Raw genomic sequence first — 17,076 nt, 5'->3', positions numbered from 1 at the left:
TGGCTAGGGAGAAACTGTTCCGCCTTGTAAAAGGATCAAGAACAAGAGGGCATAGATTAAAAGTGATTTGCAAAAGAAGCAAATGTGATGAGAAGAAATCTCTTTCACACAACAAGTGGTTTTAGTCCGGAATGCTCTACCTGGAAGTGTGATGGAGGCAAATTGAATTGAGGCATTCAAGAGGCATTTGCTTCCAATGTGCAGGGGTATGGTGAAAAGGCAGGAGAATGGCACAAAGTCATGATCCTTGTTTGGAGAGTTGGTGCAGACATAATGGACCAAATGGCCTCCCCCTGCACCATAACAGTTCCTAGATTCTCTAATTACCTGATGGCCACTGTTTGTCTTTGGGATGGTAATGTCCCACTGTCTTTACGTGATATCAATTTGGTTTCGGTATCAACATATTTTTAAGATTAACCCCTTGGAGTACAGCTTGCCTTTGTGTATTGAGGTTTGGTTTTTTTGTTTGCAGTGTTTATGTCCATGAAACTTTGGCGTTTTATATTTAATAAAAGTCCAGTTGCAGTTGATTCTGATCCTATACGTGTTTGTTTTACTATGGATAGGTCAAGGAGGCAGGTCCCACGTCCACCTAAGACAGAATAGGGGTCGGACCTTGTGCTGTTGGGGTTAATCTGCTCCACACGCTACCTGCCCTAACTTAAATTTGCTAACAGCCCAACCATTACATTTATTCATCCTGTGAGGATGTCATTTTCTCAATTATCTCTACTAATTTGGTAAATTATTTTGTGTATTGGAAGGCTCACACTGCCTTTACATCATGTTTTATGCTTGCCAGTGCTGAGCTCTAGAGTAATGTACTGGCATGGATTGACAATTGGTTAACAACAGAAAACAGAGTAGAAATAAAAGGGTCATTCTCAGGTTGGCAAGCTGTGACTAGTGGGGCATCGCAAGGATCCATGTTTGGGTTCCACTGTTCACAATCTTTCAATGATAATGATTTGGGAACCAAATGTAATATAATATAAGTTTGCTGATGACCCAAACTAGGTGGGAATGAGGTGAGGAAGATACAAAAGAGGCTATGTAGGGATTTTGATCGTCTCGATGAGTGGGCAAGGACGTGGAAGATGGAATATGATGTGAAAAAGTGTGAAGTTATCCCCTTTGGTAGGAAAAACTAAAATGCAGGGTGAAAGACTGGGAAGTGCTGATGTCCAATTGGACCTGGGTGCTCTTGAGTCACTGAAAGCCAGTATGCAACAATTAGGAAGGCAAATGGCATGTTGGCTGTTATTGTAAGAGGGTTTGAATGCCAACAATAAAGAAGTCTTGCTGCAGTTGTATAGAGCCTTGGTGAGAAAATTGGTCTCCTTGCGTAAAGAAAGATATACTTGCCATATAGGGAGTGTACCAAAGGTTCACAAAGAACAATACAGCACAGGAACAGGCCCTTCGGCCCTCCAAGCCCGTGCCGCTCCCTGGTCCAAACTAGACCATTCTTTTGTATCCCTCCATTCCCACTCCGTTCATATGGCTGTCTAGATAAGTCTTAAACGTTCCCAGTGTGTCCGCCTCCACCACCTTGCCTGGCAGTGCATTCCAGGCCCCCACCACCCTCTGTGTAAAATATGTCCTTCTGATATCTGTGTTAAACCTCCCCCCCTTCACCTTGAACCTATGACCCCTCGTGAACGTCACCACCGACCTGGGGAAAAGCTTCCCACCGTTCAAAATCTTTCAATGATAATGATTTGGGAACCAAATGTAATATAACATAAGTTTGCTGATGACCCAAACTAGGTGGGAATGAGTTGAGGAAGATACAAAAGAGGCTTTTCCCCACCTGACTGATTCCTGGGATGGAGGGATTATCTGATGAGGAAAGCTTGAAGAAACTGAGCCTACATTCTATAGAGTTCAGAAGAATAAGAGGGCGATCTTTTTGAAACATATTAGGTTCTTACAGGGCTGACAAGGTAGGTGCAGGAAGGTTGCTTCCCCTGGCTAAAGGGTTGGGGTGGGGTCTAAAATCAGGAGGCACCATCTCAGAATAAGGGCAAGGTCATTTAGTACTGAGATGAGGAGGAATTTCTTTATTCAGAGGGTAATGAATCTTTGGAATTCTCTACCCTTGAGGGGTGTGGTGACTCGATCATTGAGTATGCTCAAGGCAGAGATTGAAAGAAATCTAAATAGTGAAGACATCAAGGGATATGGGGATAGTTGGGAAAATGGCATTGAGGTAGAAAATTAGCCATGATTTAATTGGATGCTGAGCTAGTTTAAGAGGCTGAGTGGGCTACTCCTGTTCCTATTTCCTTTGTTCTGCAGGTATTAGACAGATTAAAAATATTCCCTTTGCCTTCCTAATGAATGTAAGGGTTACTCAAGTATGATAAAGCCTTTGATACTCAGACACGTGCATTCTTCATTTCAAAACCTAAATAGATAATATCAGCCTACCTATTCTGTCCTCGCTCAATATCTGTACGTGATCCCTTTCAGTAGGATTCGCTGGATAATTTGTGTTTGGTACTTGTCCCTGGTTCTGGACACAAGTCTTCACCATTGCTTTGACCAACATTGGCCTGCTAGATTAGCACAGAACAAGGACAACGCTGGACTACATTGTTGAGTGGTGCAGCATCAGTGTGTGAACTGTTCGAGTCCAAGGTATTGGACGGTTCTCATTTGAATTCCCTTGCTGATTGGTTTCAATTGTTGGAACTTGTGAAATTATCACATGAAGCGATTAGCATTGTAAAGAGTATCTGATGCTAGTGTTGTTCCACCATTGATTATTAATAGCAAGGCTGTGCTCAAATGGCACAGTTTCATATAATGGAAACATTTGTTTACTAGAAAATTCTAGCTTGAGACCTGGCACTGGGGGAGCACTTCCTTCATTTTTTGAAAATACTCAGTGACTTCTGATATTTTTCCATGTATTAATATTCAGCAATTATAGTTTTAAACATTTCTATTCCTATCTAGGAAGTGTCCGGAACATTCCCGGAACTAACAATTCAGCATTGTTTTATTATAATGACCCACTGTTTAAAACAAATTTATACGGTGGAGCACAGTGCTTTTTAGTGTAAAATTAAAATGTTATGCATTAATTGCCTTTGCTGTGTTTGTTGGTATGTCTATTTAAATGCGCTTATTCCAGTGGCCTCTGCTCCTCACTAAAACAAAAACAAGCCATTTTAATTTTTGTCTTTATCGTTGAGGGAAAAGAATTGGCAAGATGCCATCATGTAATGGAAAATCTATTGTTTAATATACAAAGGGATTTTAATACTTGAGTTATTTCTACTAATTCCTTTTAAGCATGATTCCAGATATGTTGGAAAACTTAAAATGATTGTATTGTAAAGTACTGGTAAAAATGCACTGTTCATCTTCAGTTCTGTTAAGTACCCTTTCACTCTAAGTATTGCCCGTGCATTATAAGAACATCCTACAAACTGTTTTTCATCGCAAATAGATCATTTTTGTTAAACGTATATCTACTTTTGGCACGCAACATTTCAGCATTTTTAAAAAGAAAACAATATATACAGAAAATTTACCGACATAAGTAGTGCAAATTGTGTTGCTACATGTGAAGATCATCAGTAAAATTCAGATGCAATTGCTTTGTCATGTTATTTTAAACAAATTTTTGTTTTGGAAAAATTAGTTAACTACTTCCTGGCCTAATGTATTATTTATAAATGAACATTGCTTAATGACATCACAGGATTCTTGTGTTGAATTTTCAATTAGACTTGCAGGTTTGAATCCCAGTGCTGCTTTTAACTGCAACCTTACTGACACAATGGTAATGGAGAATTTTTCCATTAGCGAGGAAAATCGATAGCCTGCATCACTTAAAAGTATTGAATAATAATATACCCACATTGGCACTGCTCATGGAGTCCACAGGCACTACTAATGCTCTCTTTTAGTTGAAATGTAATATGTAAATTGGGTGAGGATGAGAAATTGGTGCCTTTTAAATGTCTACTTGGGTAGTTTTGGGGTTAACTGCAGAATGGTTAGTCAGTTAGACTGTAATGTGTTGTCTGATTTGACTATTGTTGGCTGGAATTTACAGTAATAGAACCAAACATTGCCACTTATGCATTTCTTTTATCCTTGATCAAAATTATAACCATAGGCTATTGACGGTAATACAGTGCATGTCTGATAAAGGGTGCCATTTGCCAAGTGAAGCATAATTGGATTTAAAGTGCAAAATTGAAATTGTGCAGGATTTAAGGTAGATGTGGCAGGTAGTCAGACAAATACAAGCGTTACTCCTGTATTAACATAAAAATATAGAAAATAGGAGCAGGAATAGGCCATTTGCCCTTCAGGTCCTTTCTACCATTCGTTATGATCAATCTTGGCTGATCATCCAACTCAGTAACCTGTTCCCACATTTCTCTCCCCCCTTTCCTTTGATCCCTTTAGCCTCAAGAACTATATCTAACTCCTTGAAAACAAACAATGTTTTGGCCTCAACTGCTTTCTTTGGTAGAAAATTTCATAGGCACCACCCTCTGGGTGGAGAAATGTCTCCTCCTCCTCAGTGCAAAATGGTTTACCCCATATCCTCAGACTGTGACTCCTGGTTCTGGAGTCCCCTGCCATCAGGAACATCCTTCCTGCATCTACCCTGTCTAGTGTTGCTAAAATTTTATAGGTTTCTATGAGATCCTTCCTCATTCTTCTCCAGCGAATATAATCAACTCAATCTCTCCTCATATGTCAGCCCTGCCATCTCAGGAATCAGTCTTGCTGCACTCCCTCCATAGCAAGAACAGCCTTCCTCAGATAAGGAGAGCAAAACTGCACACAATATTCCAAGTGTGGTCGCACCATGTCCTGTATAATTGCACTAAAGGTTCAGAAGTGATAAATACTCAACATCAACTTCAGAATGTACCAATGTTTGTGTTATGTTTAACTGACTCTGTATTATAACCCTTCACCAACAATTGCAGCTATTTGGAATTATGCAGTTTTCAATAAAGAGAAATGTATCTCAATGGAAAACTTGTCCATCACTCATTTCCCCACATGCTCAAACTTCTTAATTTATTGTTGGGCTTTTCACATTAAACATTTATGTTCATGTTTTATACATAAAAGACAAATAGCAATGTTGCATTTATTTGTGTGTGGACAAAAATGTTCCGCCATGCAGTTAATGAAAATAAACTAAAAATACCTTCAGAAGAAAATATTTTTTTGAGCTATAATAATTGTCTTAATTTTTGAAAAATATTAGTGTTGATTGGTGACAATTTAAAATATTTGCTAGAAATGCAATTAAATAATGAACTTTTATCTAATGATTTTAAACAATTGTCACAAGAGCAAGTCCTGACTTGTATGAGTGATCAAATTTGACAGTCTTAAAAATTCCTTTGTAGATTACAAATTCTGAGTTTGGGGGGAGGAGGAGGAAGACTTGACATAATTTAAATGCTGAATTTGACTACCTAGTCTTCAGGTTTAGGAAATCTGTGAAATTGGGGTGGGTTTGGATTTCTTTTCTGTGGATCAAGCAATATTTCAGAAATCAATAAATACTTAACCAGAATTTTAATGAATTTCTTAAGTTCTAGGCGCCACCAGCATATTTGACCATTCTTTCAGAATAATCACATTTGAAAAAGACATGGCTTTTTAAAAAAAATTCATTCTTAATGGCTTACGTCAGCCTTTATTGTACATCCCTAATTGCCCTTGCGAAGGTGGTGCTGAGCGGCCTTCTTGAACTGCTACAGTCCACATGGTGTAGGCACACCTGCAGTGCAGTTAGAGAGGGGCTTCCAGGATTTTGACCTCGTCATAGTGAAGGAATAGCGATATATTTCCAAGTCAGAATGGCGAGTAGTTTGGTGTCCCTGTGTGCCTGCTGCCCTTGACCTTCCAGTTGGGAATGGTGGTAGGTCTGGAAGGTGCTGTCTTAGGTGGCTTGGTGAGTGCTTGCAGTGCATCTTGTAGATGGTACACACTGCTGCCACTGTGTCAGTGGTGGAGGGAGTGAATGTTTGTGAATGAGGTGTCAATCAAGTGGATTGCTTTGCCCTAGGTGGTGTCGAGCTGCTTGTGTTTTCAGAGCTGTACTCATCCAGGCAAGTGGGGAGTATTCCATTATACTTTTGACTTGAACTTTGTTGATGGTGGACAGGCTTTTGGGAATCAGGAGGTGAGATGCATGCCACAGGATTTCAAGCTTTTGACCTGCTCTTGTAGCCACAATATTTATATGGCTAGTTCATTTCTGGTCAGTGGTAACCCCAGGATGTTTCATTGTATTGCATGTTGTGCCAGTAAAAGAAAACTGAACCCAATGCTATACATTCTACAATAAAAACTTTTTTATGATCCATGCTTTTTGATATTAAAAGACTAAAACTACTTGCACCTTTGAGAGAGATTTTTCCGTTGTGTACATTTCTAGCTCGTAACTGCAAATGTGGTGTTTCTCAAATTTTTGATCATGCTTTGTGTTGTAATGTTAGCAAACTAGTTTTAACTGCAGTTATGCAACCTGTATGTTTCACATCTTCGGTTGTGTGCATGTTGCAAAACGAAAATTAATTATACAGGCAATCCTTGGACTTATGACACAGTTGGTTCCTGAAAACCACGTCTTAAGTCAAAACGTTATAACTCGGAAGCAATTTTTCCATAAGAACAAAATGTTATAAATGGGGTTTGGTTTCTGAACCAAGGTCCGATGCTCTATTTTCACCAGAATCACCTAGAATTTTGTACTCTTGGAAGAAGAAACATCACTGGCACCAGATTTATGCTTTCCTGCCACTATTACGGACCAAGAAACTCTAATTTTAAAACAAAAGTTAGGAAAATCAAAAACACCAAGTTCTGTAAAAATGCATCGGGATAGCAACTGAATGTGGATGCACACTGGTGTAGTTTCAGAAAGTCAAAACCGACTTGGGAATGTGGAAATGGCGTAAATTTATAAATATCATAAGCACCATTCGCTATAACTTCAAAGTCGTAAAGTTAAGGACTGCCTGTAAATACTTCCAAGAGACCAAATGCACGAGCATGCCAACCATCAGAGTGAGGCTATGCTGACTAAGGAAGTCCATAGCAACAATCAATCAAAGTCCACAGCCGCTGCAATGATATTGCCACTCTGGATTTGCCACCGCCATCCATTAAACTTTTGTCAGTTTTTCCATAGGAACCAGAAACCTAATGGTCCTCCCTGTTCCCAAAGGGTTTGTCGAATCCAGTGGTTCCCAAACTTTTTTCACTGGGCCGCACTTTCGGAATAAAAATTTGCTCGCGCCACACCAAATTTTTCATTGATAAGAAATACATTCAAAAACAAAAAAAAACAACTCCTAGCAGTGTTCGATTCATAACATAGAGCACAACTACTTTATAATATGATCATGGGACATCCAGAAAGTATAAAACAATGCTTGTTTAAACCATGTTTAAATGTTTCTTTGATTGTCCTTGAATCTTCCTGCCACACTTGCCATCCTGTCTCGCCGCACCAGTGTGGCGCGCCGCATCCTTTGGGAACCACTGGTCTAATCCATTGATGATTCTGAAACGTGCTTAAGTTTAATTCTTATCATGTGGAAGAAATTATGTAAAACTGCTGTTAATAATAAGGCTTGAGATTTTGGGTAAATTTGCTTTAAAAATAACTGGCCTTTTGAATAAAGGGCAATGTCCATCAAGCTTGCTTTTGTTTTTGATGCCAAAGTCTAAACAGGGTTTTTGGACAATGTAAAACAATATTAGTGCCTAGTCGATCTGAAAGTATAAAAGTGGGAAATTATTTTTTAATGAGCATTTTTGCTGTTGTTGTTAGTGGAGCGGCACGATGGCATAGTGGTTAGCACTGCTGCTTCACCACGCCAGGGACCTGGGTTCGATTCCTGGCTTGAGTCACTGTCTGTGCAGAGTCTGCATGTTCTCCTGTGTCTGCATTGGTATCCCCCGGCTGCTCTGGTTTCCTTCCACAATCTGAAAGATGTGCTGGTTAGATGCATTGGCTGTGCTAAATTCTCCCTCAGTGCACCCGAACAGGCGTCAGAGTGTGGTGGCTAGGGGATTTTCACAGTAACTTCATTGCAATATTAATGTAAGCCTACTTGTGACACGAATAAATAAACTTACATAAACTTTAAACTGATAACATGTCAGTGTATATGTAAATGATATGTTGATTGGTATTCAAAAAAGGCAAAACAAAAATAATGTATTTTTCATTGTTGGTTCTCTTTCGGGCCTGGAGAAAAGTTTAATATTGTTTGTTAACTTTTTGCTGAACTCTGAAATTTTACTCCAGCTTTCATAGTTGTAAGTCAGATTCTAAAATCAATATTGGTGATTGTTTGTCTAATTTTCTCAGTGCGGTATGTAGTGTTTTTGTTTAGTCTGCCAGAAGTTTGCACTTATTTTTCTGTCCATATTTCATGCATCTGTAACAGTGAGTGGCAAAAGAGCAACGAAGAAAATAAAAATTTGAGTATCTTCCTTTATTCACTTTTACACCCTAGTCACCCTAACACCAAAAGAATTAAAATGGCTGATCACCAGGATCATAAATGCTCATAGATGCCGCAATGTTAGATAATTCTACATTCTTTTGCTTGAGTTAGCAGGGTTAGTTAATATCTGATTGTATAGTTGTTAGAAAAAGCAACCACTTGCCTCTGCTCTCCATGCATTTTGATATACATATATATCTGCATGTCTATTTACACATGGATTTCTGTATATAATGCAACTAGTGCATTGTTTTCTGTAACACTTTAGTTATTCTATTACAAATGCTAAATGGCCATTAAAAAAAAATACAAATCAGAATTGAAGCTTGTAATCTACAAGTATTTTCCCATACCAAGCAATAATCTGAGAGTTTGTTTACTTAATGTTGAGATTTTGGTGCATTGAAGTAATGTCGTTTCATTTTAGCAGCAGCAGTATAATACACTGCATTGCACAATGTATCCATGCAGCCTTTATAAAACATTGACACAATTTGTTGGAACAGTGCATCACAGAGTGTGTCCTATTTTCAAGCTTTTTGCTTACCCTTCTTGAAAAAACCTTGAAGCTTGCATATTGATGGAGGTGTGAGGCCAACGGTAAAGATAACCAATGATACTAACAGTGTAGCTCCTTAACTTATGTGATTTAAGGATTAAAAAAGAGAAACTAATGAGAAGGAAATGGGGTGAATTCATGTGTAAATTAGACAAAAAGAAAAATTACGAAAAATAGAGTGGAAAAGAAAGATAAGATGGAGAGACAATGATGGAAAGGAAAAGTTTTTTTTGATTTTACAATCCTAGGTACAATTTACTTCCTGCAAGAATGAGACTCCACAGTTTGTTATTCCCTTTGTGGACAGGGAAGTTGAATGGCATTGCAGGAACGTAAATCTCATTATTAAAAGGATTCCTGCATTGTGGAATACCAGCCCTAACTTTGTGTGGCATGTCTAATTTGTTTCAGCAGCGCTAATGCCACAATTTTTGGAAGCACTGGCATTTGATAACCTTGCAGGAATAGGAGGTTGCCAGTGGTAGAACAGCAATAATGATTCAGCAGTTGGTGACAATTTGTGAATCACCTGGTATCTCTTCTTCATCACAAATTCCTGAGTTGTTTGCACACAAAAACAATAAAAGAGTGCACACATTAAGCTTGCTGTTATTTTTCCCCAGCAAATTCAGGGAAAATCTGTACCATCTTCATGAGCACAAGAAATATGTGACTTGGTAACGATTTCCTGTCTACTTGAACCTGACTATTTTCAACTCAATTCTGTATTTGACCCCACGTGGGCTTCCGACCACATATGCATGCCATTACAATGTCCAACACTTGTAACAGTGTCTGACTCTGTCCCTACCTCAACTTATCTGCTGCTGAAACCCTCATCATTTCTTTCCGATCTCTAGTGTATTCGTCACACTTCTGGCCAGCCTTGCATCTTCCACCATAACTTCATCTAAAATTCTGCTGCCCATATCTTAACTCAGAAGTACCATTCATATCTCTCCAATGCTCATAGGACCACATTGGCTTCTCGTTGACCAATGCCTTGATTATAAAGTTCTTGTCCTTGTTATCAAATCACCCCACCCCTACACAAACATGACCTTGCTCCTCCCTATCTGTGTAACCTCCAACAGTTCCAGCCACTTATCCATCCCTGGTTTTAATTGCGCAATTATTGGCAGCCTTGCCTTCAGCTGCTGTGTCCCTGAGTTGTGGAATTTCATCCCTAACTCTCTCTACCTGTCTTTTCTCCTTTTAGGGCACTTCCTTAAAATGTATTTCTTTGATGAAACATTTGGTCATCTGCTCTAATATATATCTATGTGGCGCAGTGTCAGATATTGTGTGATATCACTCTTGTAAAATGCCTTGGGCTATTTTAAAGGAGCTACATACAATCTATACTCATGTAAATGTTGACCTCATGATTTTTGACCTAAAAAAGTGAGATTTTTCATATACCTCGTGTAAGAGTCAACCCCAGCTTTGTCAGGGACCATAGCCCAAAGTTTTCACAACCAAAGGCTATGTGGGTTTTGGAAGAGAGAAGCCTTTGCTTTATATGCTTGGGCTACAATTGGAAAGAGAAGTGAAACCAACCATTATTTCTCAATGCAGGTAAAGATAGCAAAAAGATAATCCTAGTTGACATAAAAGTTACAAATATAATTACAATGATGGTTTTGTAGTTGAAATTATAAATGGTGATGCATTTTCTTTTTATGATGGAGAGAAACATTGCACAATGCAAGAATGGAAAGTGGATTCACTGATATAAATAGAATAGAATCCCTATAGTACAGAAGGAGGCCATTAGACCCACCGAGTCTGCACTGACAACAATCCCATCCAAGCTGTATCCCCATAACCCCACGTATTTACCCTGCTAGTCCCCCTGACATCAATGGTCAATTTAGCATGGCTAATCAACCCAACCTGCACATCTTTGGCATGTGGGAGGAAACCGGAGCACCCGGAGGAAACCCACGCGGACACAGAGAATGTGGACAGTCACCCGAGGCCGGAATTGAACCTGGGTCCCTGGTGCTGTGAGGCAGCAGTGCTAACCGCTGCATCACTGTGCCACCCACATCCTTCCTAACCACTTGTGTCCATTCAATGTGGCCCAAATCAAGCATACGTGTCAATTGCTCAAGCGTTACTGTGTAATTCTCCATTTCATAAAAAGAAAATAAAACTGCATTTGTAATGTTACTTGAAGTTTTTATGACAAGTGATTTATCTTTTTGCTATCTTAACCCACATTGAGAAATGTTGGTTGGTTTTACTCTGGGCTTTCCAATTGTAGCCCGAGCATTTTAAAAATTGGTTTCAAAAATTTGACGCTACATGAGTACATACAGGAAGCGCAAGCTGTTGTTGGAAGAGTCTGATTCTTAATTTTTATATTGTTACAGGATTGTATCAAAAATGTAACAACTATTCTCTCATCAATGAGAAAAAAGTTCACGTCCAAAGTTGAAGCACTAATATCTGGTTCAAAGTCATCTGGGTTCCAAAATTCAGGAGTACAATGGTATATTTTGATTGCCACAAACATGCTCTTGGTACCTTGTGCTCAAAGAGTTGCAACTTTTCCGGAGCAGTTGCTGATGAAGAATCTGATTACGTATTTCTGTTTCCAGGTTCTGTGTTATGTGTTACACTGCGAATCCCAGAGTGAAAGTGTACTTAAAAATAGGAGATGAAAAGCTGCATTGCTTCCTTACATATAGACAAAAAAAGAAAATAGAATTATGGGCAGGAAAAATAGTGCTAAGAATGGGTCATAATCCTGCCTTATGCCAAGCTGAAGCTGTCCCTGTCTTCACTAATACCATATACTGTCCTCTTTTGCTAAACAACACTTGTTTCTTCACTATTCCCACCTAACAAATGGTATTTCTTTTTTACAGCATTTTGATCGCGGAGATGTTGTGGTGATGGTAAACTTAGCAGTGGTAATTTTTTTTTCAGACTGAATTACTATCCCTCTTTGTCATCAGTGCACCAATATAAAAGGCTTATTTTCCTTCTCTGTTTAGCGTTCATTCTGCTGCTTGATATTCATTACCTTTTTTTCTTAGTAACGTTATTTAAATTGCATCTGTCCTGAGTGTTAATTGTTGTCCATTAGGAAGTAAATGCTGAGAAGAGACTGTTGTTTGTGTTTCTTAAAAATTCAAATCCAATCAATATCAACTTCTAGTATTGTCCAAGAGTTGATTTTACCCGTTTGTTGGGCACTTGCACTTGCTGCTGCAAATAAATACATAAATACAAAACCATTCACGAGTGCTACTAATAATTGAGAAATATTATGTTAATCTGTACAGCAACCTAGTCCGAGTCCCTTCACAATGCACCCAAATACGTTATACAAGTCAATGACTTAAATAACATACCATTTATTGTAGTATTCGTCTTGTACAGATTAAATCTGCACCCAGTTGTCTAAAATGCTATTCTGTGAATTGGCTTGCACCTAAATCAGTAATTAAAATGTGCTTATAAATTGCTTGGTTAATCCTGCAAATCAAATTACATCATTTTGCTGTCTAGAAATTAGCATATATTTCTCTAAAATAGATGAGCATCTAAGGTAAGTAATCTGTTCTGTCACAGCTCAGCAAACAGCTGCTGAGTGTGTATTTCTGACTTAGATATGTGGTAGTAAAGTGCTAGGCTGTCCCATTTGCTTTGTTTGGCTGGTTGAGTGGATAAAAGATTTGTATGACTCTTAAATATAGTTGGATTAGTACTGTTGAAAGTTTAATTTTCTTTGCAAAAAGTCCTTTTCACAGCTTAGACCTTGTGTTTGGTCTAAAATCTGAAAGTATTTGAGTGATGGTGGGCAAATTGCTGTTACGTTTATAAATTGACTACCATGGCTTATATTCAATTATAATAATGAATTCTAATTTTTCGATCGCTGGGTTAATATTCTGTCAAGTTTGACCATAAAAACCTGCATGTGGAGAAAGGTTTGTGCTTAGTGCTTTCTAAGCCCAACCTTAACAGATGTTTATAAAGTAAAGCCTCTGGTGGTGGTTTTGCTAAGAGCCAATTCCTAGATTTCTGTACATACATCATCCGATGTTTGGATTAAAAACTTGTTTTAAAACTATTTAATTAGATCTAGCAAAATGTTAAAATATTTTGTACGCCCACTCTTCAGCTTGATTGTTGAGTGGTGGCAGATAAAACTCTGTTTCCTCTCCTGATTCCCCTGGGAAAATTAAGCGCTGTAGTATGGTTTGTTAAATTTCAGTTTAAAGGGTTGTTAATTACATTGATTCCAACCCTTTGAGGACCCAATTCAGCAAAGTCTGAATTTATTACTTGATATAGCCTCATGAAAAGAACAGAACTGTAGTCATTTACTGCTTCAATGATTCGTTCTATTTCGACATTCATTTATTATGTCAACTTGTTCTGTAGAAAGCTATTCAATGTGGAACCACATGCATGGGCATGCATGCACACATGAGCATGCACATATGAATACGTACACCCACCCCAACTCCCCCATGTTGTACAAAATCTTCACAACTTCAGCTAATGATTGCAAAGTGTTTTTCTATTCGCCATCTTTCTCCTCCACCCCCACCCCCCCCCCCCCCCCCCCCCCCCCCCCCGCCCCCACCCCAAACCCCCTCCTACTGCCATCATAAGAAACAAAAGGAACTTAATTATATCGATCAAAAGATGTCAGGTTACAAAAAAAATAAAAATAAATCCTTGGCTAATACATCACCTAAATCCGTCAGAAAGGTAAATGCAAATGTTTTCTCCCCTGCCCCGTCTTTTTTTTACAAAGTTAAATCTAGCTGTATAATAATGTCATAGCATTTTAAATTGCTGCATTTATGAAACATTAGCCCATTCTGTGCTTTTACGACTTCTGCTTTTAGCATGGTAAATGATGACGTGGTAAAATAGATTCTTCACATTGTTTCAATTTGAGTAAAATGGTGATCAGTTTGCAGATATTGCACCTGAACAATATCAAATCTCCACTACTTTATAAAACAAACCTGTGATGAGTGCTGATATTACTCTAAGCTGTGAGAATGGCTTCTGTTTGGTTCACTGTAGCTTTCTGGCCTCTGCACTCTAAGGCAAGATCTTTACCCACCAGACCCTCTGAGCGAATAATTATAATTGAATGCTGCTATACTTGTTACAACTGTCTTGTTTTCCTATTTTAGGAAGGACGGATCCCATTCCTATTATCGTCAAGTATGATGTCATGGGTATGGGCCGCATGGAAATGGAGGTAGGATTGCAAGACTTGAAATAACAGTAAACATTCTGCATCATGGTTTCTATGAGAACTTACTGATCAACAATTTTAACACTATACTGTATATTGGTACGATCAGCAGGACCAAGGAGAGAAATCATGGGCCCGGACTCTTCTCCTGTTTCCGGGCCCCTTATTCCTCACAGAAATCAAATGTAAGCCAGTCTTTTCTAGCTACATCTAAGCATGGAGAGGGGCCATGTTTTTGAGGAGAGGGGCCATGTTTTTGAGGAAGAGAAGGTGTTACAGGCTAATAGGCTGGAGGAAATAGATGTTCGGAGGGAGGATGTCCTGGCAGTTTTGAATAAACTGAAGGTCGATAAGTCCCCTGGGCCTGATGAAATATATCCTAGGATTGTTTGGGAGGCAAGGGATGAGATTGCAGAGCCTTTGGCTTTGATCTTTGGGTCCTCGCTGTCCACGGGGATGGTGCCAGAGGACTGGAGAATGGCGAATGTTGTTCCTCTGTTTAAGAAAGGGAATAGAAATGACCCTGGTAATTATAGACCGGTTAGTCTTACTTCGATGGTTGGTAAATTGATGGAAAAGGTCCTTAGAGATGGGATTTACGACCATTTAGAAAGATGCGGATTAATCCGGGATAGTCAGCACGGATTCGTGAAGGGCAAGTCGTGCCTCACAAATTTGATTGAATTTTTTGAGGAGGTAACTAAGTGTGTTGATGAAGGTAGGGCAGTTGATGTCATATACATGGATTTTAGTCAGGCGTTTGATAAGGTCCCCCATGGTCGGCTTATGATGAAAGTGAGGAAGTGTGGAATAGAGGGAAAGTTGGCCGCTTGGATAGGTAACTGGCTGTCTGATCGAAGACAGAGGGTGGTGGTGGATGGAAAATTTTCAGATTGGAGGCAGGTTGCTAGCGGAGTGCCACAGGGATCAGTGCTTGGTCCTCTGCTCTTTGTGATTTTTATTAATGACTTTGAGGAGGGAGCTGAAGGGTGGATCAGTAAATTTGCTGATGACACCAAGATTGGTGGAGTAGTGGATGAGGTGGAGGGCTGTTGTAGGCTGCAAAGAGACATAGATAGGATGCAAAGCTGGGCTGAAAAATGGCAAATGGAGTTTAACCCTGATAAATGTGAGGTGATTCATTTTGGTAGGACTAATTTAAATGTGGATTACAGGGTCAAAGGTAGGGTTCTGAAGACTGTGGAGGAACAGAGAGATCTTGGGGTCCATATCCACAGATCTCTAAAGGTTGCCACTCAAGTGGATAGAGCTGTGAAGAAGGCCTATAGTGTGTTAGCTTTTATTAACAGGGGGTTGGAGTTTAAGAGCCGTGGGGTTATGCTGCAACTGTACAGGACCTTGGTGAGACCACATTTGGAATATTGTGTGCAGTTCTGGTCACCTCACTATAAGAAGGATGTGGGAGTGCTGGAAAGAGTGCAGAGGAGATTTACCAGGATGCTGCCTGGTTTGGAGGGTAGGTCTTATGAGGAAAGGTTGAGGGAGCTAGGGCTGTTCTCTCTGGAGCGGAGGAGGCTGAGGGGAGACTTAATAGAGGTTTATAAAATGATGAAGGGGATAGATAGAGTGAACGTTCAAAGACTATTTCCTCGGGTGGATGGAGCTATTACAAGGGGGCATAACTATAGGGTTCGTGGTGGGAGATATAGGAAGGATATGAGAGGTAGGTTCTTTACGCAGAGAGTGGTTGGGGTGTGGAATGGACTGCCTGCAGTGATAGTGGAGTCAGACACTTTAGGAACATTTAAGCGGTTATTGGATAGGCACATGGAGCACACCAGGATGATAGGGAGTGGGATAGCTTGATCTTGGTTTCAGATAAAGCTCGGCACAACATCGTGGGCCGAAGGGCCTGTTCTGTGCTGTACTGTTCTATGTTCTATGTTCATATGTTAGGAATTAGGAAAGGAGACACAGATGCACATACATTTGCCAGCTACATGGCCCCCTCACGACCCTTGGCCAAGCCACCCTCCAATGGTTACTTAACCCCTGGAAGTAGTACCCACTTTGAGTGGATAATCTGTTAATTTTAAAAATCTCTTGTTTAAAAAAAAACTTAAGTTTTACCCTTTGTCATTTTTAAGAACAAGAACAATACAGCACAGGAACAGGCCCTTCGGCCCTCCAAGCCTGCACCGATCATGCGTTCCTAACTAGACCATCTGTTTGTATCCCTCTATTCCCAGTCTGTTCATGTGGCTATCTGGATAAGTCTTAAATGATCCTAGCGTGTCTGTCTCAACCACCTTGCTTGGTAGTGCATTCCAGGCCCCCACCACCCTCTGTGTAAAATACGTCCCCCGCATATCTGTATTGAACCTTGCCCCCCTTACCTTGAACTTGTGACCACTTGTGTTTGTCATTTCTTACCTGGGAAAAAGCTTCCAACTGTTCACCCTATCTATGCCCTTCATAATTTTATAAACTTCTATTAGGTCGCCCCTAAACTCCGTCTTTCCAGGAAGAACAACCCTAGTTTACTCAATCTCACCTCATAGCTTAATACCCTCCATACCAGGCAACATCCTGGTAAACCTTTTCTGGACTCTCTCCAAAGCCTCCACGTCCTTCTGGTAGTGTGGCGACCAGAACTGGACGCAGTGTTCCAAATGTGGCCTAACCAATGTTCTATATAACTGCAACATCATATGCCAACTTTTATACTCTATGCCCCGTCCAATAAAGGCAAGCATGCCATATGCCTTCTTTACCACCTTTTCCACCTGTGCTGCCACCTT

General features: G+C 39.7%; 1 protein-coding gene across 13 annotated transcripts in view; it reads left to right on the top strand.

Annotated features, from left to right (window-relative positions):
• gpatch8 (G patch domain containing 8) overlaps window positions 1-17,076 on the top strand; it is a 183,530-nt gene that overhangs the window by 75,422 nt on the left and 91,032 nt on the right. For 6 of the 13 annotated variants that reach the window (XM_078223823.1, XM_078223821.1, XM_078223822.1 and 3 more), the window contains one exon: window positions 14,250-14,317. In XM_078223823.1, coding sequence (XP_078079949.1) covers window positions 14,291-14,317 — 27 coding nt within the window. In that variant the 5' untranslated portion in view covers window positions 14,250-14,290. Of the gene's footprint in view, window positions 1-254; window positions 2,647-11,858; window positions 12,000-14,249; window positions 14,318-17,076 lie in introns of those variants that run through there. The other 7 variants (XM_078223832.1, XM_078223827.1, XM_078223833.1 and 4 more) reach the window with 3 other exon arrangements.

Source organism: Mustelus asterias, chromosome 11 (genome assembly GCF_964213995.1).
Source record: "Mustelus asterias chromosome 11, sMusAst1.hap1.1, whole genome shotgun sequence".
Taxonomy (NCBI): domain Eukaryota; kingdom Metazoa; phylum Chordata; class Chondrichthyes; order Carcharhiniformes; family Triakidae; genus Mustelus; species Mustelus asterias.
The sequence above is the reverse complement of the archived record's forward strand: the minus strand, read 5'-3'. Positions and strand labels throughout refer to the sequence as shown.